This window comes from Cygnus atratus, chromosome 8 (genome assembly GCF_013377495.2).
Source record: "Cygnus atratus isolate AKBS03 ecotype Queensland, Australia chromosome 8, CAtr_DNAZoo_HiC_assembly, whole genome shotgun sequence".
Classification (NCBI taxonomy): domain Eukaryota; kingdom Metazoa; phylum Chordata; class Aves; order Anseriformes; family Anatidae; genus Cygnus; species Cygnus atratus.
In genome coordinates, this window is record NC_066369.1 from 30,752,919 (window position 1) to 30,778,309 (window position 25,391).

A 25,391-nucleotide genomic window follows, 5' to 3' on the forward strand; every position below is an offset into this window, starting at 1 on the left:
ATTCATCTGGCTACTCCTCTGCCAGACTGACCAGACTGGCCTGCTGCAGCCCTTCTTATAGCGGCCAGGGCTGGCCGCATCACAGGCTCCCCCCTGTGACACGGCCGCCGCCAACATTCTGTCCCCTGTGGCATGGCCATGACATCACCAGGACTAGTGCCCCCCGAAGAGAAGAAACGGTTAAATAAAATAAAATAAAGTAAAATAAAATAAAGTAATAGTATAATAACAAACAACAGCCACTTGTCATTCTGGGGAGGGAAATTCAGTAGCTCTAAGATCGGTTTGAAGGTCAGCAGCTCAGCAAAGGTTAAAAGGGAATCAAATCCTGCAGGTACTGCCTACTGCCGCGTTTTAAAGATTCGTGTGGTACTTGCTGCTGAGATTTGTGGGCCTGAAGGCTCAACTCCAGCAGAAAAATGTTTGCTGTCTGGAGGTGATGCTGCATGCTTTGGGTATGAAAGGTGTCCAGTGCCCAACCCTGTGTCTGCAAGTGGCTGACAGTGCTGAGGATGTCTCAGCCAGAGCTGTAGACTTGCATCTTTCTTTCCCTTACATGAACCAAAGATTTTGCCAGGGGCTGTCCTGTGCTGCATACTTGAGTGGGACTCAAGAACAAAACCCGTAGATTATCTTCATCTGCTTGATTCACTGCAGACTGTTACATCCTCTATAGAGGAGGGCAAGAAGATGGCAAGAGGCAGCAGGCACAAAGCGAAACACAGGGGGGTTTCCTCTGAACATCAGGAAACATTTTGGTGCTGTGCACAGGCTGCCCAGAGAGGTGGCTCAGTCTCCGTCCTTGGAAATCTTCAAAAGACGGCTGGGCATGGTCATGGGCAGACAGCTCTGGTGGTCCTGCTTGAGCAGGGGTTGGCCTCCAGAAGTGCCTCCAACCTCAGCCAGTCTGTGATTCTGCAATTTTGGGAAATATCCTGAAGACTCAAAATGCAGAAAGGATGCAGTAATTCCCTAGTGAGAATGTATGGATGCTGTCTTCAAAGAAATCTAGTTGAATCACTAATATGTTGACCTAAGTAGAAAATGTAATTAATTACTTTTTGTTTCTCAGATGTAAAATTCTGTAGTGTTACAAGTAGTGAGGTTTTGCATATCTAAGTTTCTCAGATTTTTAAGTATGTATTACAGCATTTCTTTTTACATATTGCGTCTTCAGAGTAAATTCCAAACTTATTTTTCTGTGACTTCTATTGGTGGGTTTTGTGTTGTTTTTTATAGAGGCGAGGGGGGCTATAGTGATTATTTGTAAAGTAATAAGCGATGTAACTTGTTTTGGTCTCTTACAGCATTTGTTACTCTGTTAAACGGAGAGCAGGCTCAAAATGCGATTCGGAAATTTCACCAGTATTCTCTTCGGGGAAAAGAAATATCTGTGCAACTCCAACCAACAGATGCTTTGCTGTGCATCACTAATTTGCCCATTTCATTTACGTTAGAAGAGTTTGAAGAACTTGTGCGTGCTTACGGCAACGTTGAGAGGTGTTTTTTGGTGTATAATGAAGTTACTGGCCATTCCAAGGGCTACGGTTTTGTGGAATATATGAAGAAGGACTCTGCTGCGAAGGCGAGACTGGAACTTCTGGGGAAACAGTTAGACGAGAGCACTCTCTTTGCGCAGTGGATGGATGTGAACCAGCTGACCACAAGTCTTATCCACTCCAAGTGCCTTTGTGTAGATAAATTTCAAAAAGACTACGCTGATTCAAAAGAACTGATGCAGGCTTTCTCACTGAAGTATAAACCTGTATTCTGCCAGGTATGTTGAATATGTATCTTTTGGAAGATCAAGGTCGTGATTTAAATTGTTCTGTATTGGTGTACTTCACTGCTTGTAGTCTTATCCTTTTATTTTCCACTTAAGTGGTGAGTGAGCATGCATCTGCATTGCAAAATATGATGTGGTACAAATGTTTTATTGGTCCGGGTTCACAGTGATTGTTACATGTCATCTGGGAATTCTGCAGGAGACCGCTCCTGTTAAGCACCAGTAAAATGTTTATAGCACATCCCCTTCTCATGTATTTTATGGAAAATCATTTTAGAAATATTTTAGAGAGCTTCTAAAGTAAATGTTGCTGATGGTTTTATTGCTCAGCAAGCCAGAGTGTGTGAATGCTGTAAGTGCGACAGTTCAGGGAGATCAGGAAGAATATATATATAAAATTAACACACATAAGAAACCTCTGCAAATATTTAATGAGTTTTTCTTTAACTGGGGAAAATGAGTCACTGGGCTTGATGGGGATAGAAGTGCTGCATCTTTTGGAAAGCTTGCAGGTACAGAAGAGGTAGATCCTTACTAGCCTTTGCACACGTAAAGGTTTCCTTTCTGTCTTAATGGCTTGTGAGATACTAGACCACACATAAAATGTTGCTCATAGAAGTGCTGCAGACAAACACACCTAGACAGACAGTAAAAAGAAAGCTTTGTTTGTAGTCGCAGTTGGGTATGATTTCACTTGTTTTTTGTTTTCTTAAGTATCTGGGAAGGCTGCTTAGGGATTAGCTTCGAGGATAAGTAACCAGAGACTTTCGGCATCTAAGACAAGAAGGTCTGTCGGGCTGTCTGGCCTGACCCACCTGTAGGCCAGCACATTTTCCCTAGTGCTGTTTTGGAGCCCCAGTAATTTGTTGTCAGCTAACCATATCCATATACTTGCTTCATCCAAGTACATGGGGAGATGAATAAATTGCAAGTAATTCTTTCCAGAAACTGCCCATCCCTTGTTATTTTGTACTCGTGTCTGTTTCCCGGATTGAATGTATCTGACTTCTGCTTCACTTCACTGCTTACTAGGGTAAGCAGCCAGCGCTCCCCAATATTTTCTTCTGAAAGAAGGTATTGCGTGCTGTAATGAAGTCACTTGCCTAATCTTTTTTTAATTAGCTAAATACATCGATGTTTTAAAGTCTTCTAGTATGGGGCATTCTTCCAGCTGTCAGATAATCCAGAGGCTGTTATCAGCTTCCTCAGCAATATTTATCAAGATATGTGTTCTTTAGAGCTCTTTCTGGAGGTGAGTCTTTAGCAATGGCATTGAAGATTTGACAACCCCTCTTTTCTTGAAAATCTCTGAGATTTTTATTTCAGTTGTTACTGTAAGTTTATGCAGCCAAACTGTTGGGAATAGGCTGTGGGTTTTTTTCCAGTAAAATCTAGAGAGGTTTTTACTTTTCCGCTTCACAACCAGTGTCAGTGTGTCATTTCTGATCATTTTGGGAATGGATATTTTTGCCTAAGCTTTACTCCCTCCCTTTTCACTCCCATTTTTTTGTTTGATTTAAATCTGCTCATTCTGTTATAAAACTCTGCAAACAAAGGACAGAGCATTGTTTGACAAGTAAGCCTGTTTCCAGTCTGCTTGATTGATCAGTCTGGCATCTTCTGTTGGCACTAAATGCAGCCACAGACTTCGGATTCTCCTAAAAGGCAGTATATAGCAGTAGAATTCGCATTGTTACATGTTTCAACAGCTATCATGCAGTCTGATGAATGACATTTTTGTTATTGTAGTCTGAAAAACTGAACAGTAAAGAGTTTATAATTCTTATCCTGCAAAAAAATAAAAATAAAAAAATGTAGAACACAGCTGTATTTAAATTCTTCTTCTCACCCTTTTAATTCTGTAAAATAACTGTTAAATATGTTTCACAACTCAGGTTCTCCATGAGATTACATGGAAGTTAAGGTGGTAATTCAAGTAGACACAGCATGCATGCCAAATCTAATATGAAGCTATGATACTTATGTTTAGCACATTTGAAAAAGAAACATGCAAATTTGGGTAGGCATTAACATAGGACGTCAACTTTTAGCAAAGTATTTTGCAGGGAATAGGTGAAAATATTTCAGGACGGTTCCTGAAATTCTCCGTTTCGCTCAGTGTGTTGTGAAATGTTGTTTCAGTTTGCTCAGGATGAAGACAGCTGTATTGGTGACTTTGCAGTGGTTGAGTACGAAACTGCAGAGCAGGCTGAGAAAGTACAAGAAGTCACCGATGGCATGATTATCAAAGGGAAGAGAATCCAGGTGTCCTACTGTGCTCCAGGAGCGCCAGGCAGAAGCACATTAGCAGCACTTATAGCAGCACAAAGGATGGTAAGATTTTGCAAATCTGTTTTCAGAATGGGTTTGTTATACCTTGAGCAACATGAGTTGTGTCAAAGGGATTCGTCACTTTGCATTACAAAAACTAGCCAAGCTTCTGGAAGCCTTAGCTGTTTGGGGTTTTTATTTGGTTGTTATTGTTTTTTATCTAGTCAGCCTAACTCAGTCTCTTTCCTAGGCTAAAGAAGGCAATACACTGCAAAGAGGAAGGCTGAAATATGGCTAGAAGATACTACAAAGTTATACTTGCATAGCTTTGGGATTTTATTAAAATCAATTTTCTGCAAGAGAAGTTGTTCTAGTTCAAAACAAAAGTAAATTGAGGTGGAGACATTTGATGAGCTAAAACAGAGTTTTAGTTTTGGTTTGAAACAGACAAGAATTTGTCAATTTTAAGATAAATTTCAAGATAGGAGAAATAGTTTAATTTCATGCTCAGTATAGAAGAAAGCTTTTTATACCCACTTGTCATATCAAATTATTTCCTAGAAAATTGGATTTGGTAAGTGTTACAAGAAGCTGTCTTAAAAGTAGAAGCAGAACAGTTTCATTACTTCTGAGAGCTTTAGCCCACATCTTTATAAAAGTGATGCATGGTGCTATTACAAGATAGCACGAGTTGTTGTTGTTAACACTGCATTTCATATCCTCCTTTATTGATAACACTTCCTTGGTTAAAAGGGAAAAAAGAAATGCCTCTCAGGAAAATAATACGCTTGAAGTTTTGGAGGAGTAGTTAGTTGTTTCCTTTGAGGGAAAAGGAGCAGGGAACAGGGAAGCAGATGTTTGGATTATTTTTTTGTGTAAAAAGAAATATGTACATTAATGTCACACAACTTTTAGCTCTTTGTGATCCGAGAAATAATAATTTGTAATGTGTAAGTTGCCATGTTGACCTATGATTTATACCTTTAGCTACTCCAAAAAATCTTGGAGAGAGGGTGAAAACATCGAGATGCTGTTAAATATGTTAGGGAGCAACAGAAAAAGTGTGAAAGTAGAAACGTAGACAAGGCGAAGAAAGGTGAGAAAAACAACATGCGTGTTACCTGAGGAGAGGTAGTGCTGGAAAGTATTGTCAGTTAGCTCTAGAGAACAAACGTGGAAGGAGTTAATTGTTTGGGTTGGCACGTGGATGTTCAAACTTCAATCTTTACGGTACCTTATTCAAGGAAATTGAATTTTTCCAGGGATGTAAATGCATTCTCAGTTATCTCCTGTTTGTAACATTTTTGTATCTCTCAATTTGAGATGAGAAACAATAGAAAAGGATTGCTTCCAGAGCCGAATGCAGTGCAGATTATGAAAAGTTTTAATAATCCAGCAATGTTGCAAATACTACTGCAGCCCCAGTTGCGTGGACATGCTGTTAAACCTGGTAAGTTGTTTTACAAAGGGGTTAATAAAGAAACCCTGGTCTTAGTGAGACAAGGCTTTCTGCAAAGGGGAGAAGCACCCATACTCTTTCAAAATCTGTGCAGACACTGTTTCGGTGTGTCTACGTAGATACTTTTTTACATTTTATAAAAGCAAAAGCAAGAGATGGTTTGATAGGCTATTGTGTCTGGGTAGAATATAGTGTTACCTATAGAAATGTTCTTACATTAATTCTGTGGTCTCTCAGTGTCATTTAGAATTAGGCTTAAAATGAAATGTCTTTTGCAGATTTAATTAAAATTGCAACTTTAAATCTGATTTGGGATCTGAATTTGCAGTCCGAGAGCCTCTCCTCTTGACTCCAGTTTAAAGTCATTATTCGCTTGTATGCTACCGTAGTTGTACACAACAGTAAGAACAGCATTAGCCCAAAACATTCTCTGCCTTCCCATTAGGATGGATGTGAATAAATGTTTTAAGCAATCATCATATTCCAGATAGTGAAGGTATTAGGAATAGGCGTGGAGACGGATAATTTGAAGACTCAGGTGGAGGACAGCTAAGTTTGTGATGTAAATACTGTATTGCTTCTCACTTTTCCGTTTTTACAATAACATCAGAAGATACAAAGACACTGTGTGGGAAGTGACTATGTGTTTCAAAGCACCTTGGCTAATGCCCTGGTCTGGCAATCAGCTGCAGGCATTTCTGCCTTGGAGCTAAACTGCCAGCTTTAGAGGAGCTCCAGGAAAGTACTTTTGATCTCTAATGTGTTAATTGCAGATCAAAGCTGGCTGTATTGAAAAGTTTCATTATAGTGCCCCATAGTATACTGGAAAGTTTTGTGGATACCAAATCTAAAAAATACAGAATAACTATTATAAAGATCATTACTTGCCTAACTTATAAAGTCACTGCAACTCTTTCTTGTTTCTAAAACAGTTCTTGGAGCATCTGCAGGTTTTCCTCACCTTATAAATACGGCAGTTGGCCCTCCTTTTTTACAGCTGAATAAAGTTCATCAGGTAGGCATCAAAACAGCTATTTCTGGAGATCTCAGCATGAAAAAAATATTTTAAGACTTTCAAAAAAATGCAACTAAGAGCAAGTGAGCTTACTAAAGCAGTCTTTTAAAAAACACACTCTATGATGAGGTTCTTATGGGGATGTAAGAGCAGCAGACTGTGCTTGCTATTCACAAGTGACTTATTTTACCTTACCTTAGCTTTTTATTTGCTAACACCTGCTGATGTAGCAACAACTGGAAAAAAAACAAAGTCAAGCTACTTACACGTGCTTCATACAGAGACTTAATTGTTTTATTTTATTCAAGCCAAGAAGTTTAGCATCGATGTTTTCATTTTAAAGCTCGAAAGAACCAAAATGTGCTATATATGCCATAAAAATAGTAACTTGCAAATGTTAGCTCTTAGCAAAAAAATGAACAAACAACAACAACAACAAAAACAAAGCCAAAACACAACAAAAGACTATAGGCTGCTTCAGGTGTTCTCAGAGTATCTGTAATTCAGTGTAAAGTTGATGGGATTTCCATATGGACTCTGGAATTTCTGAAAGACCCTATAAGGGATATTGGGGATGACCTTGTCCTAGGAAGTGGTGAGGAGAACAGGCTAATGTGGCACCCATAACCACAGCAGTTCATTTGGCCAGTAGCCAGCGTAGCTTTCACCTTATATTGAGGTTCCGTCAGAGATTTCTCCAGCTCTGCCAGGAGCCAAAATATGCCATTAATGTTAACAGAGGGGGATATTCCTAAGTATCTTTGAGGGACTAGTCAATTGCTTTGACTTAACTATTTCTGATGTTTCAGAAATTCCCCATTTAAAAATCCACTTTGTTATTAGTTCTTATTTGTGCTGTTCTTCTGGCAAACATAGACTTAATAGATCTTTAAAAAGACTAAATTAAAATACGGAGTTACTCATTATATTAAGTATATTTAGCTTTTCTGTTTCTTCTCTGCTAAAAAAACACAGGGTGAATATATCCATTATGCATGTGAAATATGTTATTTAATTTTCCCCCATCAAACGAATTGCTTTTGTCCTCTTCAATGAAAAAAATATATCATCATTTGCTTGTACTTCTTGTATTTAAATGACATTTTCAATTGGTATATTTAGTTGCTGGGGCTCTCTCTTGGAGAATCTATGCTTCCTTGGAAGGCAATGTGAATGTTTTCTAATCACAGCTGGAGAGAGGCATGTTCTACAGAGCTAACACTGTGATTGATGATGATCCAATGTTTTTGGCTTAGAGTACTGTAGCCAAACAACTTAGTTCTTTCTTTTTGGATAGACTTACTTGTCTAATTCACTTCCAGGGAGCCTCCTGTCATTTAATTAGCTCCAAACCTGATCTAATAACCTGAATTTTACTGACAGTGATTTGATTATCCCAGATCCTTCTATTAGGCACATTTTTCTGTTATTCGGTGACTTATTTCAGAGTATTCTCTAAAGCCAGAGAACCAGGTCACTGTTGTTACTGTCCCGAAATTCAGTATACAGCATACAAGAACAAACAGTGTCTTGGCTTAACTCTCCCCACCACCTCCTCGGACGCACACTGATTCAGCTTCCTGTATATCTTGCTTTTGCTGTTTTATGTTCAAAGTTTTGTAAAGTAATTTAATGAGTATAAACAATATTTTTAGAATAACTGTGCCACAACATTATGAAATAACTGATTAAAAAAAAGAATCAACAGAGAGAAATTTGAACAAGTAGGTTATTCATCCAGTACTCTTTCAACTCTGGAGGTAGCATGACTTTTAACTTTTTTCTTTTAATTTCTCTCGGTTACACTTATCATGTGCCAATACAATACGTTTTGAGCTGTTGCAGTGATGTTTTCCTAAGTCATTCAGCTATTTACTAAGTCTTTATTAACCCAGAGACTTTCTTCTGAGGAATCTAACCAATCTGATTTTCCAGTCTTTTATTTCTGAAAGTTTTGCAGTTGAACTTTTGCATATTTTCTTTATTGATATAACCAAGTTTAGAAAGAACATGCATTAGTGACAATAAACAGCCATGGCTAATTTCTACCGGAAATTGCTAATACAATTAAAATAGCAGAGGCATAACTGCTGTATATATGGCCCTTTGTGTTAGACTGCTTGTTTCTGAGTCCAGAATCCAGCACTGCAGCTCATCAGATTTTGTGTGACACTCTAATTTGGTGTATTGTGTTAGGTTTTAAAGAGTTAGAAAACCTCTGAAGGAATTTGTTTAAGAAAAGACCACGTTAAAGAGGGAGAGGGTTTACCCTTATGAGTTTGACCCTACCACACAGAGATACTTAGGCACGAAAATATGTGTGAGGCGCGTTGCAGGGGACAATAAGATCTGCAAAGCCATACATCCTGAGAGCTGCCGTCTTTTTAGCTTCTTTACCTGGCTTTGGTGACCTTTCCTGTATAGGAAATTTCAAACCACAAGGAAGGCTATACTGGTTGTGATTTGACATGGTCAGTGCACTGCCATACGAGAAGGTTTGTAGAGCAACTAATGTTTTGTCTGGCAAATCACTCTCAGGAGCTGCTGCCAGGAAAATGGTTTCAAGCCTGTGTTCAGCTAGCATGAATCACAACGTGCTTTTGTGATACAGAGTGGCCGTAAGTCTTCCTTTGAGCCCGAGCACGTATTGCTGAATATACCAGTGGCAGAGTCTGACCATGGTGCCCCAAGGTTGTTGATGAAGTGTCTCAATTGTGGTGGCAACCGATGGTCCAGGAACTTTGAATGAAAACTATTAGTATTTGGTAGACTTTATAAATCACAGTGCCAACAAATTGTCAGCTTTTTAATGTTTCTGGAAGAGAGCTTCATGTAGATAATTCCAAATAGAAGAGGGGATAAAAACATATGTGGATATTCCTCTTTGAAAGTAGTGATACTGTTTGGCAACTGCAAAGCAAGGGTTGAGAGTCCCTGCCAATTATAACAGTCCTGGAAACTGTGTAGATGTTTGACAGAGATTATGTATTAGAAATGCAATGCAAGACACAATGCAAACATTAACAAACAATGAAGTCCTTATTCATACGGCTCATAATCCACCGAAGTCCTTGTGTCTCATCTTTCTTAATGGCACGCTGTAGGTAACTCCCATATCTCTGCCTTGCCTAGTCTGTCTGCAGAGGCTTCAAACACATCTAACTTTCCCTGTTGGCTTAGATGCAGGGGCTTCAGTGGAGTCTGGATTATATTTGGACTATACTCTTGATCCTTTAAAAGCCATCAGAAAACATATTTGTGGTTGTGAGGTGAAAAAAATCTCTAGGAGAAAGAGGTTGAAAGAACTTAAAGTCACTTGCTATGAATGAATCAGGAATTTAATTATGTGGAAGAAATAGTTATGTTCCTGTGTTGCATCAATTCAGAAAGTTGTTTAAATTTCTGTAAGCAGTATCATCTGAAAATGTTTCAAGAATATGTTGTTTTCCATGACTGTCAACTGACACTTCTTTTATTAATTTCACAGAATTCAGTTCTGGGCAGTGCATCTAACTTACTGCTGCAGAGCCCTGCTCACCTGCCATTGCCACAGCAGCAACTGATGAAGATTGAAAATGTCCAGGCCAATAGTGTAAGGTCATCACTTTAATTTTGGCTGTCTTTGGACATTCTTAGAACTGTTAAACAATTGTGGTGTGTTTTTTTTTTCATCTAGTATAATTTAACTATTTAGCGTATGTAAAAAGTAACTGAATGTGAAAGTTATAAGAAATAGCTACAGGCATTATGTTAATCGTTTACACGTTTTTCTGTTCTTCCTTATAGAAACCAGGTTTGCTGGGAGAACCTCCAACAATGCTACTTCAGACAGTACTGGGAATAGGGGTAATGCCATCAGTGACTTCAGGCATGGGAACCCGTGGAGAAGCTCTTAAGTGTAAATGATATTTTATTTCATACAAAATCAGTAAAAATGCTCACCTTGAAATTAAACACCTTACTTTCTCCCACTTTACTAAAAGCAATAATGTCTTTGAACCTTGTTACTGCACAGGAAGGTAGGCATAGAGCTAGACAATAAAGCAAGTCATGTAGCTATATGGTTAGGCAAGTTAACAATGCACATAGCTATGTAACTGGCTTTAGCCTGCTCATCTGGCAGGTTATTGCCATATGAACTTGAAATGCCTTGCTTTGTCGTACCTGACTTATCTCATACTCAGGGAAGAAAGAGTGCACTGTGCCATTTGTTGAATACTTGCAGGTATTTTTAAAATCCTGCTTGCTCAGTTACTACCATGCTAGTACATGTGGAATATGTTTTTATTCAGGATCAAAATTTTGGGGTTTGTTACTTCAAAGAAGATAAATCTGAGTAGCTGGAGAAGTACTGCAAATAGAGTTTCTTAGCATTCTGTTTATTAAACTTCAATGTCTGGTCTATGACAGATATCAATTTTGAATGCAAATTCTTGCGCCAGTGATGCCCTCAATTTTTATGAAGCAAGATGAGTTGTGATACTGCTTAGAGCATCACTCTTGTTTCCTCCACAGAGATGTGTATTCGGCAGTTCCACAAGCAGTTAGGTTAATGGTAGTAGCCAGTAGCAAGGAAAACCTTTCTTCTGGGGAAAAAAAAAAAAAAGAAACCTGTTCTGAATGTCTAGAATTTACTTTCAGAGGATACTTTCTAGCTGTTTATTTTGTAAAGAATTTTACTAATGCAAATTGAAGTCAGGGGTTTTCCCTGCTTTCCAGCACAGGACCCTCTAAGGATGTTGTTGAGAGGTTTTTTGAAAGTTAGTAACTTTCTTTTATAGTTTTCTTTAGTTTCCTTTTATAGAATTACCTTTAAATAAAGTTTGCTCCTAGGATGGTAAAAGAAGAAAAACTGTCATCAGAAGTCAGTGTTCTTGTACAGCTGTAAAATAGATCGCTAAGTGGTTTTTTGCATCGCTTAATAAAAACCACAAACAAAATGTACTGATAAATCTTGTCTAACAGAAAAGTTTCTCCATTTATGGTTGACTGCAGCATCTAATCTGCCTACAATTCAAACAGCAGCAGCGGCAGGGATGGGCATGTTGCCATTCTTTCCGAATCAGCACATTGTTGGACAAGCTATACCAGGGCAAAACAACGCTCCAGAGAAACAATCAACTACCGAAGCGGTTGTCTCGGGATCACAGCCTTATCATCAGACCTTAACAAATCTTCCTGCAGGAGCCTTGCGGGCTGGTCATGCCAAACAACAAAATCAACTAAAAAGCACTGATACAAGTTTGGGGGTAAGAAACATTAAATATAATTGGTTCCTTTTCTTGTGGTGCTTTTCATTGTTTTTTCTTGCGTGGGGATTTGTTTGTTTGTTTGTTTGTTTTTGAATAACCTTTAGAGTTAACTGCGACTGCTTATTGTATTTCTTCACTAAAATTTGTTAGATCACAGGATCATTCATGAGACATTTTAAGGTCATTTCAGTTATGAATTATAGAGAGAGAACAATAATGCTCTTTGGTGGTCCATATGAATTAACAAAGGAATCTTTTACAGTGCTAGAGGGTTTTTTTTTCCCCTGTGTATGCCTCATAGTATTTGATGATGAAAATATCTCAAGGGCAGTGTCCCTTTTAAAGACTGAAAATTGAACTTGTGGTTGAATGACATGACTAATCAGGAGCAATTCTGCTGGTACATGGGGCCTTTGGGTTTCCAGATGGTGCATGTTGTGTGTGTGTGTGTGTAAATAGTCCACTTTTAATCTGTACACATTTAGGCATAGCTGGCATTTTCTTAGTCTAAAATCAGTTTTAATATTTATTCCCGTGAAGGCAAGAGGGGAATGGGATGGGATTAAAGTTGGATTAAAATGATCCATTGACATTTTTTCAGCATGTCCTGTCACTAACAGAATTTGGTCTATGCATTTACTGTTTTTTTTTTTTTTTTAATAGTATGCATAAGTACTTTGACAAGTTCTTAATTAAGTGATACCAGATCTGAGTTTTCCCTACATGTTTTTGGAGCACCTGAAGTGATTAGATTATACACAGTAGTGGTGTCTGTGTTTGCTAGACACCTTTGATCCTACTTTAGAAAGTATGCTTCTTACATCACTTTTCACTGTAATGAAGTGGGATTTTACCTATGGGTAGATACACTTGGATAAAATACACAGTGTGTTTGTGTATAAATATATAAAATCAGTGTTTTATTTCTGCCTTTCATTTAGTTAAAAGGAAATGTAATTAAACCATTAGAAGTCTAGATACTCCATTTATTTCTATGAATACATATGTTGTTTATCAGGAAAAGTTCTTTTTGGAAATCCTGGTAGATGTTTTAATTGTCTCCTTTTCTGCAGCAGTAGACAGATGTCCCAATTAGCAAAAATCACTTCCTTTGCAAGACATCCACAAGCCCTGTCCTGATACTGAACAGTCGTACTATCTCAAATGCCTGTTTTTGCATCGAGAGAGAGGATTTCAGCACTCTGAAGTTTTTTGTGTTCAAAAACCATGCTCACAGTTTTTGAAAAGTTGATGATTTAATGCTATTTTACTGAAAATAGCATTAATCCATTAAAGTAATGGAGTTTTTCTTTAATGGGCTTTGAAAAAATGAGCAGACTAAATGTAGAGTAGAATGCTTTGTAAACATCTTTGAGCTCTGTTATTTCAGACAAGCTATGTAACTTGCCATAGCTACTTATTTCCTCCGTCTTTCTGGTATTCTTTCTAATGCTGTGCATAAATCTCTTGCTCATACGCGTAATGTAATGTTTTGTCTTACCCAGCCACTCAGTTATTGAAACCAGCAGCTGCTGGCAATGATTTTTCCCTTGGAATGAGCTTTGCTTTTCTCTCCCATTACACTCTGTCTATAGCTACAGATTTTCTTCTCTTCCACAGAGAGCTCTTCCCTGTCAAGGGGACATAAGCGGGTAGTGTACCCTTCCTAGTCCCTCATAGGAAAACACTCTGGTGGTTTGGAGAAGTGAGTCAGTTCTGATGCTTCGTTTCCACTCATAAACATTTTCCTCTTTCAAGTAAGGGTTTATAAATAGAGTGATTGGTAAGATGTGTTATAATGGCAGATCGCAGATGGTATCATCTCTCCAGGCCAGGGTTCATTTGTCCTTCATTTGCTTGTGTCTGGGGGACTAGAGTTGGTTTTGTCCTGGCCATGTACAAAATGCTAACTACCTGCATCTGGAGGCATTATGGTGGTTATTATGCATTTACTTGAATGTAAAAGGTTTTTTTTTGTTGTTGTTTAATATCCTTTAGTAACTTACAGTCTAAAGAGAAACATTCCTACAAAATCATTTGTCAAAAAAATGTAGGCAACGTTTCCAGATAGTTGTCCCCAGTATTTATTTTAATAGTTTAGCCCTCTGAAATGTAACAGGACAGACTTTTTTCAAAATCATGCAGAGATACTTATCTTATTTCTGACAACTCTTGTATGAACATAATGCACACTGATCTGTCCAATTATTTCACAGACTCCTTTGAAAAAACAGACTTCACTACTAGGAGAACCGCCAAAAGAAATACGTCTTAGTACCAACCCCTACTTGAATTTGGCAAGTGTGTTGCCTGGTATATGTCTTCCAGGTAAGCAAACATTCATCAGTTTTAGCTGAAAATTTCCTCAATTCAAATGTACAAATCATTCTTCTGTTCGGCAGGTGATTCCAGTGACCACAGCATTTATCTTTAAGCAAATATTGAATTCTGTCTTAAAATTACAATGTAGTGTATCCTCATAGTTAATATTTTATGTGAGAAGGGTAGATTTTCAGAGCTGATGGGCTAGCTTGATATAGATAAACTTGTAGAAATCCGTTCAATAATTTGTAGCGCAGTTTTAAGCACGTCCTAATCTGAATTAGCGAATTTCTGTTGTCATCCCAGGATACTGCTATTACATTAGTGCAACCTAATTTGTGAAATTTATGTGAACTGTGTATATTCATTGTGTTACAAACAGCAATTGCCAGCAAAGCCTCCAGTCCACCACAGCAGACAGGACTTCCGAACAACATCGTGGATGCTGCTGTTTCTCAGGGAGCTACATCACAACACGGAATGGAAAATTATTTTAATTACTCCCAACAGCATGGAGAGTACACACAGGTACGTCGTTTTGCAGCACTTTGTTTTGAAGCCTGGTTTGTCACTCAGAGCTCTGGTAGCAGGATTGTTGGCAGGCTGCTCAGAGATCCCTGCCTGAGTTGCTCGTTGTTTTTCTCTGTGTACCTACCTTTAATGCACCTCTCAGTACGCGTGGTCTGATGGCCCTGCATGCAGTTGAACAGCATTGCCCAACATCACGAATCACTCTTAAGGAGTCCTAGGCTTTCCTACAACCGAAGCCCACCCTTTTTGTTCAGAATGAACCTTGTAAGTCCTCTTCACTGGTAGCTTATCTCTTTCAGTGGTACAGAACAGATTTAGCACAAAGTATACCTGATGTCACTCACAAAAAGCCCTGGTGCGTTCCCTGCTGCGAGGTCATAACTGCTGGAAGATTGCTTCTTCAGAACCTGAATTCAGTACAGTCAGCTGAAATAATTATTCTCTTATAAATTCCAGCTTGGCTTTTGTCTCTTTTCAAAACCACGAAGTTTTTCTCTTTCCCTTCCCAAGACAGTTTTAAAGTTTTCTTGAGCTTTGGCTAGATCCCAGAGAAGAGTGTGTTCTGTGTACCAGAAGTTCCTGTGTAGCTTTGGGAATTTGTATAGCCTCTGCCAGCTGGATTCACTGCTTGGGATTTCTTCCCTGTGTGTACCGTTTGGTGGTCAGAGCACGGCCGTGAAGGTGATGGGCTGCCCCTGGTCTGGAGAACGTTTTGTGGTAATACCGAAAGCAATGCAGAATCCCAGCAGGGCCCCCCCCCCCGGGCAGGGCCCAGCCCCAGGTGGCCCTGGAGCTCCCCCCGAGGACCCCCAGCACTTCCCAGGCCATGCCCAGGGCCTCCTGTCCTGGCACCATGGAGCAGAGCCCAGCCCCATCCTTCCCGCACCTCCCGTCAGGTGCTGGTGGGCACGGAGGGATCCCCCCGAGCCTCCTCTCAAGATCCTCCAGAAGGATTTCACAGACATTGGGATGCTTTGTGAAACACCATTTCTATATTTTTGTTAGCCAGTATAGAAATGCAGTATACAAAACAAATACAAGAACTGGACTGTAGAACAGGTGCTCCATAAAAAATCGTGGGTGTGCTCTGAGACACCCACCCTGACCGTGCTTAGCTCTCTTCCTGCCCTGTCCGTGTTCCCTCTTCCCCAGAGTCTCCTGATCTCTCATCCCACAGCAGGCAGACAGAAACACGCTGTGCTCCCTTCTCCTCTCCTGGGCTGATGGTGAGGAACCCTGCCTTGCCCCAGGACTTCTGCAGGTAGAGCAGGGCTGCTGTGAGGGTCTGTGGGGTCTGGAGGACAGAGAGCAGGCGTGCAGGTGGGCACGGGGTTGCTCTGTGTTAGGAGGGTGTCCCCTCAGCCAGGAGGGCTGGCAGGGATGGGGTCACTGCGCGGCGTTCATTGCAGTGGGGACCTTTGGTGGGCCAGGCTCCCACTGAGATCGGGTCTGGTGACAAGTGTGGGTCAGAGGAGCAGGGGACGTGACCCACGGGCGGTTGTCGTGTGTATCATGCAAGCACTAACGTCGTCTTGAATATTTTTGTTGTCTGATTGTTGGCTTTAAGTTCATTTTGATGCCTCCTGGAGGTAGTTTGCATTCCCAAATCCTTGAAGTGTGCTGTCAAAAAGTTAGTAGTATTGCAGTATTAGAGTACTTAGCGTTACCTTTAGTATTAGAGGCACGAAGAGCTCCAGAGATGTCACGTAGGTGTAGAGATGCCTCTTGCCATCACTCACCTCCATTTGTGCTGTCCGTTCCTCCCGTGTAACAGCAATGACCAAGTGCTTGCACCCACTGCAAGGCAGCGGTGCCTCGGGTATCTTTATGCACTTCACATAGCTTTAAATGTTTGGATTGAGTTTTATCGTTCATGTTGACCGTGTTTTGATGCTTCTTTGAGAGCTTTGCCTTTAATTCATTCTTATGTCCCATGAGGTCATAAGAAGTGTTTTAATTTAAGGGGATCTTAGTAGACAGCTAATGGGAAGAGGTTTTTTCCTCCTTTATAGGAGGCTGCTCAGCAGTGGTATCAGCATTATGCTCAGGCATATAACTCTACCCAGGCAAGAGTCGATGAATTTGAAAATGAAGCCTCTGAGGTGAGAATGAATTTTATTTTCTTCATGTCTCTGCTGGCTGTTTCTTCCGTCAGCCCTACGGGTGCTTAAGGACTCTGGACACTGCTGCACGTGTTGGTACCGGGAGGGCGGCCCTGCCCCGCTCCCTCTGCAGGGCGCCCCTGCACAGCCACTCTCCAGGATCCGCACTCACGATGCCCGCTGTTCCTCTCCTTAAATCCCTCCATCTGAAGTTACCTACTCCGTTCAGGAGGATATTAAAATACTCCTACCGAGAAACAGTAGACCGTAACGTTATTTCTCAGGGTGTCTGTTGAAGGACTGCCCCGGGCCATTTTATAGCCCTAGGTTTGTGTGAACAATGAGGACACTTTTTTTTTTTTAAAGGAATTGTGTAAAGTAAAAAAAAAAAAAATCCTACATTTTGCTGAAGAACTTGCTGCATGCCCGAGCTGCTGTGAATTGTGCACTTGTGTTTTTAGCAACAGAGTGGGACTCAGATATTTTTCTGCCTGCTTGGTGCTCATTACTGTATCGAGTAAACACGAATGCTTGAACCTATTTTCTTTCACATGCTGGTTTATCACGGATCCCATTCTGCATTTAGGAATCTACAGGTGGATCTTACCCAGACTACAGTACCTGCTTGCAGGTCATGCCTACATTTTACAGTGGAGCCCAGGGATCCTACCAGCCAGGCAGCTTGCAGCTTCCTCCACAAAACCCATTAAATAAGGTGAGAGGAGATCCCGAGCAGAGCGGTTGCAGATGCAGCCCGAGCTACAGCTGCTGGTGGAAGCGTTCCTATTTGTCTTATGCTGCCACCAAGTGGCTAAGTGGTAAAGGAGAGGGTTTTGGAGGCCCAGCTGTGCCGAGTCCTTTCCCCAGCCTCAACAGGAAAAATAAAATGCTTTTTGTAGACTTTGGACCCGTGACAAACGAAGGCAGAGCTTTTCCGCCGCGTCGCAGCCAGTCAGGATCCAGAGTAGCTCGGGAGCACACGCGGCTCCTGGTGGATGTGATGGATGAAATCCATGGTAGGGTAGATCCCTTTGGAGCCTCCGGCACCTAAAGGATGAGTGCCCACCAGGCACCAAAACCCACGGGCAGGGACAGGTCAGACATTTGTCAACAAACTCCTGGGAAAGATCGAATCCATGAGGGCCAACCTGCAGAAGTGCCTCGAAGTAGGCAGGTGAAGGAGGAGGTGAACAGAGGGTGAGGAGGTGGTCCGCGCTGGTTTCAGATGGCTTTTGTCTGACGTGCAGACAGGGCCGTGTTTTGCAGTGAGTGCCCTTGGGGTGAAAGCTCTGGAGTGGAGTGATTAGGTTATGGCAGCGTGCGGGTGGGTCACCTGCAGCCAGCACTCTGTAATAGTGCGAAGCACAGCCTGGGAGGGAAAACATGGTAAAATAGCTTGCACTTGAAGTGCATAACGTGTCAGATGCAGCCTGCCTCTGTCAGACTGCGTGAGCAGAGCAGCGTTGGACCCAGCAGACACTTGGTTTTCATTAGTAAAACTGCCGAGGGGTGAGGAAAGGCTATGGGGGGTGAGGACCAGCTTCAAGGAGGCTGTAGGGTTAGACCGACCGGAGGCCGGTTCAGCAGGATGGGAGCGAAAGCTTTCTTCAGTCTGAGTGCAGGTCTGCTCGCCTCCTGAGTGGTGGCGAATCCCGGGGGGGGGGTCAGCACGTGGTGCCCTGGCATTAAAGACCTCGCATCTCACACTTGGCATGAGATTCCCCTTTTTTTGGAGGAGATACACAAGGAGCAGGCAGCTGTAGGAATTCACAGCTGGGTAGCAGACGAGGCCTGGCTGGAACTGGCTTTGAGATGTTTGGGGATAAAGGTGGGCAAGGCCTGAACGTGTGCAGCCTCTGTCTGCGTGCTGTAAAGGTGGTGCTCTGAGCTCCCCAGCAGCTCTGATACGACTGGAAACTGGAGAATTGTAACGGCATCAGAGAGAAGTTTGGGGTGTGAGTTAGCTGCTGCCTTCCAGTTTATTTCCAGTCTGAAGAGGAAAGCTTGCGTGTGAAGGTGATGTTGAGCAGCTTGCCCTACAGTTTGTCTGAGTGCCAGATTCCACAGAAGGCAGAACAAGAGCAATCCCCTGGCACGGGCTGAACAGCAGCAGAATTTGCCTTAACGCCAGGTACTGCGCTCATTCCTAGAGTTAAAAGAGAAATCTCAGTGAGGAGGGCAGGCAGAGAGGCCCGCTGTGCTTTTGTGTGCGCTCTCCTTAGCCCTGCAATGCATTTTCCTCCCGCTGCCCTGAGCTGTGTGGCAGAGGCTCAGAGGAGCGGGGCCTTTGTAGGAACCACAGCACCGTGTGCAGGGGCAGAGATCACGGCCGGCGGCCCCGCAGCTGCTGGAAGTGCGGGAGAGAGGAACGGGGAAAACCAGAGTCTTTCCTCAAGTAAATTCCTACTTGTGATAATGACAAGTGCTCTCTAAAATGGAGCTGGACATTTGCAAAGGGTAACTCGAGCTGCCACTGTGACCTAGTAAGGGGAGCCTCAGAGGTTTGTTGAGGAATGTTTGGCTCGGAGGCACTCGGTCAGCCTGGCTGTTCTTTTGATAAAGGAATGAGTTTCCCGGTTTGTGAAGCGTGTTACGGTTCCTAAAATATTCATCCCAACAGGAGCCAAACCCCGTATCATCTGATCCAGGAGCCAGACTGGACGCAGACTGCTCGCTGTGCTCGAGCAGGATGTGAACGGGTCAGGGCCCGGTGCTACTAGGGCAGATTGGGCAGGCTTTGAGAGCAAGGTGAGCATCTGAGTCGTCTGGTAATGGAATTAGTGACATGCTGGGGGAAGAGAGAAGTGGCTAACGCTCACCAATGCGGGTGGTGAGCTCTCTCTGTAGCTTCTGTTGCTCTAGGTGCCATGGATTTTGTAATTCCCTGCTCTGATGCCTCCCAAAGGGGAATTGAATGTGAGCCTGGGGTGCCCCTGTCGCAGGGCACTGCGGCAGAATCAGGGGAGCTGCGCCCTCACCAGAAACCCTGTTCGGGTCCGCCAGGACTTTGTGTATTGGTGTGAGGCATTTTGATGAAGTTTTGATGAAACACAACTTTACTGCTCTCTCCTTCTCGTCGGTACCACGTGTAAATTCATGCCTGCGAGCAGCAGGTGGCCGCCCGTAATCCCCAACACAAAGACGCTTTGGCACGGCCGGGAAACAAGGCCTTAAAAGTCCTGCTTGCAACGATAGCGGTGCCAGGGCAGGGTGACCCGTTCAGCTCTTCAGGAAAAGCAAGAGGAGCACCGGGTGGCCCACTGGGGACCTGCTTGAGAGGGTGACCGTGCCTGGAGCTGCCATGACGCCGCAGGGTGACAGCATGGCCGCTGAGCTGCTGCTTTTTACACGCGCATCGTGGAGCACGGCCACCTGGCCCAGCCAGCCCCTTGCCCTCACAAAAATGCATGCACAGCAGGGCACCGGTGCATTTATGGTTGGTTTTTTAGGGAAAGGGCACAACCACTGACTCATGCGCTGTGTATAGCTGGGCTGTAAAGCAGGAGCGGGGCGTTCGGAGTTGGTTGTTGGCTCCTGGTCCTTGGTACTTCACAGACTGGAGCTTTATTTATTGACGCTGTTGCTCCGGATCATGTGTCACTTATTTTCTTCTTGCCCTTAGGTGGCTCCATCGAGAAGTGAGAAGCGAGGCTCTTCATACCTCATTTCCTCCCCAGAACCTGGCCCGGTGGAGTACATTGGCCAGCAACCTCAGGGCTCAGCCGTACGTTACGCAGAATCCTCTCTGAAAAAAAAACGCGTTTATTGAGACCTAACTAATCTGTCCTGCCTTGACGTGTGAAGGCAGGCTTTTCATACCTCTCCTATTTATTGCTGCCTTAACTTCAGACAAATTTCTTTCTGCGTGGGTTATAAATAATCCCAAGAGGAACAACACTGTGTAATGGGCAAATTCGCCAAGTAACCCGTACGTATTGATCCGACGTTAGCCATTTCTCCGTAATCTGCCTTGCCTTTTGAAGGGATGGAATGGTGTTTCCATTTTTGTCTACCACTGAAATTAACAGTGGGCTGAAACTGACCAAGAGAAGTAACTTGGTAATTGTTGGTAGCTTATCAGCTGAAAGCAATAAAAATACTGAGGAGGGAATGATGAGCCTTTCTCTAGTCCTCACGCTGAAGAATTTAAAAGACAAAGTCTTAATAGTAATTTTTTTCTTATTTTTTTAACTCAGAATGTGGGGTTTTTTTCAAGCTTACTTATCCCAGGATTAAGACTTCTGCATTTACAACCTTTATATTTTTAATATTTCTTCTTAATCCTGGAGTGGAGATATACCAAATGTATCACTAGAGTCGCTGTGATGTTTTCAATAAATGTTTTAAGTAAGATGCTGTACTGTGTGCTGCCTCACAATACTAAATTGTGTTCGGATAGGTGACATCTCAACGATGGAGTAACCTTTATCTGCTTCTAGGCAAAGAATCCACAGCTTTTCCTTGGAGTAAGTAATTTAGTTTGTGAATGGAGCCGAGAGTAAAACAGTGTCTGTGGAGTCTCCTAAAATCTCTGAGTGCAGTTGGTTTGCTGTTCCTGCACCCATCCTCCTCCCAACAGGACCGTATGGCCGTAGGGCTGCTGGAAACACGCGGATGTGGTAGGTGATTGTTAGAGGTAACCACAAGGGGAAGAAGGTGTACATGCTGTCTAGTTTACATTTTCTGCATGTTTCTGACTCTGGATGAGCCAGACTTAGAGCAGAAGCAATCTTAATGGGCTCAGATGACTTCTTCAGTCCTGCCTTCCTGCTCTCCATCCTTTTTTTGTGTTTTTTTTTTCCAAGTGTCTGTAGAAATTTGCTGCAACCCAAAGCCTGCTAGAGCAGAGCATCCTGGCTCCAGTTTTTGTTCCTTCTTACAGCTTGCCTTTTGCATGAAGGAATTCTTATTCAAAGGGAAAGCTATTTACTTGTTCACCTAGCACACAGAGTACCGGCTCAGCACCGTGCAGGCTGCGTGCAGGGAGGCTCGTTGAGCAAGGCAGCTTGATTGGATTTCTTTTTAATTTTGTTTTTAAAAAGACTTGGAGTTTTTGGCTTATTAATTAAGCACCTTTGGTACAGGCTTTTTTTCCTGCTGTTAATCCTTGTAGCTGAAGCGTTAGAAAGCTTTGTTGTTGGTGGTGTTTGTATATGAGTGTTTGTGACAAATTATGAGCCAGCCAACTGTGATGGACAGTGTGGGTTTGCTTCCCTAGAATCCTGTTGCAAATGATTTTGGAGTTAGTTCACGCAGTGATGCCACTGAGACGGCACCAGCAGGCCGTCTTACTCTTGCTCTAGCTCAGCAGACAGTAGTGAAGCCATTTTTTCAATATGGATTTTTTTCTTTCTAAAGAAAGTCTTAAAACGGCAGGTCAAGCTTTGTGATGTGACCAGGATATGTATTTTCAAGGCTTAAAAAAAATAATCCTCTCCTCCCTCACTTGCTACGTTCTATAGATAAGCTAGTCTGCACTGGGCATACAGGCAGGAAAGGCTTAAGACAGCCACCTAGCCGTGCAGTTCATGGACTTAAGTTTTTCTGGGATTCAGTATGTATTGATAAGTTCACTTGTAATATTTTGTTCAAACTCTTTTTATATATGGACCTTGCTCAACTTGTTACCCTTTTCAATGAAAAATAAATTGTTGGTACACCTTTAAAGTGGCATTCTGTGGAACAGAACCATCTCTGGACTACTGTTAAAGTGAGCACATAAGGTAGGGGAAGGTTGTTTTAAGGACATGTTCTGAGCACTATTCCTATGGAATACACACTTTAAAAATCTTTAATAGATGATGTGAAAAAGAAACACATGGAGGAAAAAAAAACTTTATTAATTTCTTTGTATAAAGAGTAACAAAGTGCTTACAGATTTAAGTCGGGCTCATACGTGACATACAGAAAAAAACAGGTAATACTGTAAAAATAAATCTGACCTGGTTGCTGCTCATAATTACAATTTTATATATATATATATATAGATAGATAAAGACATCTTTCTCTGTTATTGCCAGAACTATTTCCTCAAAGCACTTTCAAAATCGAGGTTTTGCCCAAGTTCTAGTATGCGGGTCAGCAATAGGTTTCCAGTTAAACTACTGTTTATCAAAGACTGACAGATGTACAAAACGAGACTACACTCCTTCACTTGACTCAATTACAGTTTAAATGCTGGATCTGGTCCTGACAATAAAACTTCCCTGGTCCCAGTCTGCCCCAGCTGGGCTCCGGCACTCCTGGTCAACCAAATACTTCACAAGCACATGGCTGGAGACTTAAGTCAAATTAAACAAAGGCCAGTGATAGTATTTAAAGCATAATCACCTTGCATCAAGGGAGCAGCTTTACAGAAAAACTGCTAAAATGAATTAACATGCTGGCCAAAACTGGCAAAAAAATAAATAAAAAAGAGTACGGTGTGCATTCCTCTGGTGGCACTGCTGATAACAAGACACCTTTTTTTGTTTGGTTGAGGTGTTCTTTCCCTCTCCTAGGGACAGTTTTCCTGTTGTTCAGTCCTCTCCTTTACAAAATTATTCTTTGCTAGGGGAGTGTCTCCCCCCCTCCCCATCTGTACATGGCTTAATTTTCTTTTCTATCCCCAAAGAAGTTATATGTTTTCCTGCGTACATTTCCCCACACCGTGCACTGTGGCTCACTTGCAACACAAGCTGAAGATCAACATGTTTGTTTGCATGTTTAATAGCTACATAACTGGTGGAAGCTTCAGGGGGTAGAAATGTGTAATGGGGGGCAGATGGGTTAGGAAAAGTAAATGCATTTATCCAGAGACGGGGTTTCTCAATGAAACACATGCTGATGCATACTTTTTTTTTTTTTCCCCTTTTTGAAACATGATGGTGAAGCAATTTTTTTTTTTTAAATATGATTGAGAGCGCAGAACCGCAAATGGCTTAAGAAGAGTTATGATACTGTTTTCTCTGAATTTTTGCGCCCAACTTGGTTTTTTTGTTACTGAAATGTAAGTGCATCTCAGCCAAAATTTTCTAAAAGCTTCCTCAAAAACGCCATAAAAATTAGGAGTTCTCTTATGTCCACTAGGTTCACGGAATAAATGTGAACCACAGACTTGTTTTAAATGCTACAGTTGCACTGAGATCCATGCACTGAGAACTGTAGCATTTTTTTGACACTGCTCTTTCAGCTCACGTTTATCTGGACAGTTCAAATTGGAGCAAGACCATAATCAAATAAAGGTGAAACTGTGTTGCAGTAACCGGCGTAAAAGGAGTTGAAGCTATTGTTTCTGCCATACCTTTTAAATCAATTTGATCCAACTGTTGACTAAATAAAAAAAGGAAACCTGTTGGAAAAATAATCCTTTGAACACATTAGCACAGTCAGAATACAAATTACAGTAGTTAAAAAATGAAAGGTCTGGGCATTTATATTTTGACACACATTTAAAGCACATTATAAAAAATTAATTATATTTTGCTCATAATTGTTTCAAATCCTTGAATCAGGTTGTGAAAGGTTGTCCGTTTATCATGCTTGAATATCCAGCATTTCCTCATCAGCTGGTCAACCTAGCAGAAAAAAAGAGAAATTTTTAAAGGATGAGTAAAACAATTTGTATCTCCAATGAACTTCTTACTGCTGTGAAGTCAAGAACGCAGGATAGAAACATGCCAAGGATTCTGCTCAGAATTGGCAAGTTTTTGAAAGCAGGGCTTTTTTTGGTTTTGCCTATGTAAAGGTGTATGTTTGATAGCGCAAACCACTGACGCAGTAATAACGTAAACAGCTGAAAACAATGCAACAGCTTCATTACAGTTTCAGGAGTGTTTGTTTAGTCACAGTATCTACTAATTGCCTATCAGTGGCTAGGGCACTGCTTAACCAACAGCACCTGGAGCTAGGGGACAGTGACTGGCAGCCTGATGCACCTCTCAGTGTTGCACCGGTCTGGGCACCAGGAGCTTGCTGGCGACCAGGGCCTGCTGGTGCTGAGCCCTTCCAGGCCAGGGCCCACACACAGCTCACCTCCCCATCCTCCCAAGTCACTGCGGCAGGTGCCTGCCCTGCCCTGAGCCGCGCTGACCAGCAGCATCCTGCCCTCCTGCCTCCGACAGCCATCAGCCCACAGCCCATCCCCAGCGCAGTGCAGCCAGCCCCTGGCGCCTCCACGGGCAAGAGGCCACGGGCCAGGGTCTGCTGGGGACAGCAGTCTGGGCTGCCACACACCCAGGAACTGTACTTCAAAACTCAAGGACTCCAAATGAATTTTATGTGGAACCAGGTCCTTTAGCCAAGGTCTTAACCCCTCTGCAGGGATGTTGCACTGTGGTAAAATCAGTGCTGAAAAACATTTAAAGATAATACTTAAAAAACTTGCAAATGCCTTTCTAATAGAGCGGATGCACTTCTCACTGAGAGCGTATCCAAAACAAATATGTGGTGCTTTTGCTGCTAGTTCACTGTAAAAGGAAGAAGATTAGAGAAGTGTAAAATTGTTTGCTAGTGTTAAGTTTATAAAATTATAAAAGCATAGCTGTGTTACCTCTTCTGGGCAGTTGGGAGGACGTGGCAAACGCTTTTCTTCTTGTAAGACGCGCACGAGCCGTGCTACTGTCATCTGACCCTGCGTGGGACCGATCATTTTCAAGAACTCCTGTGAAAAGAG

At 42.1% G+C, this 25,391-nt stretch overlaps 2 protein-coding genes across 16 annotated transcripts in view; one reads left to right on the forward strand and one right to left on the reverse strand.

Moving 5' to 3' along the window:
• RAVER2 (ribonucleoprotein, PTB binding 2) overlaps positions 1-22,463 on the forward strand; it is a 36,430-nt gene extending 13,967 nt beyond the window's left edge. For 2 of the 9 annotated variants that reach the window (XM_035564499.2, XM_035564502.2), the window contains 12 exons: positions 1,308-1,777; positions 3,929-4,120; positions 5,381-5,507; positions 6,449-6,531; positions 10,019-10,123; positions 10,318-10,429; positions 11,527-11,780; positions 14,000-14,111; positions 14,488-14,633; positions 16,649-16,738; positions 17,325-17,453; positions 20,361-22,463. In XM_035564499.2, coding sequence (XP_035420392.1) covers positions 1,308-1,777; positions 3,929-4,120; positions 5,381-5,507; positions 6,449-6,531; positions 10,019-10,123; positions 10,318-10,429; positions 11,527-11,780; positions 14,000-14,111; positions 14,488-14,633; positions 16,649-16,738; positions 17,325-17,453; positions 20,361-20,507 — 1,967 coding nt within the window. In that variant the 3' untranslated portion in view covers positions 20,508-22,463. The remainder of the gene's footprint in view (positions 1-1,307; positions 1,778-3,928; positions 4,121-5,380; positions 5,508-6,448; positions 6,532-10,018; positions 10,124-10,317; positions 10,430-11,526; positions 11,781-13,999; positions 14,112-14,487; positions 14,634-16,648; positions 16,739-17,324; positions 17,454-20,360) is intronic. The other 7 variants (XM_035564500.2, XM_035564501.2, XM_050712406.1 and 4 more) reach the window with 7 other exon arrangements.
• Positions 22,464-22,557: 94 nt separating this feature from the next.
• The window catches only part of JAK1 (Janus kinase 1), a 58,678-nt gene continuing 55,844 nt past the window's right edge, over positions 22,558-25,391 (reverse strand). For all 7 annotated transcript variants that reach the window (XM_035564497.2, XM_035564496.2, XM_050712401.1 and 4 more), the window contains 2 exons: positions 25,269-25,379; positions 22,558-24,294 (listed from right to left, as the gene is read on the reverse strand). In XM_035564497.2, coding sequence (XP_035420390.1) covers positions 24,193-24,294; positions 25,269-25,379 — 213 coding nt within the window. In that variant the 3' untranslated portion in view covers positions 22,558-24,192. The remainder of the gene's footprint in view (positions 24,295-25,268; positions 25,380-25,391) is intronic.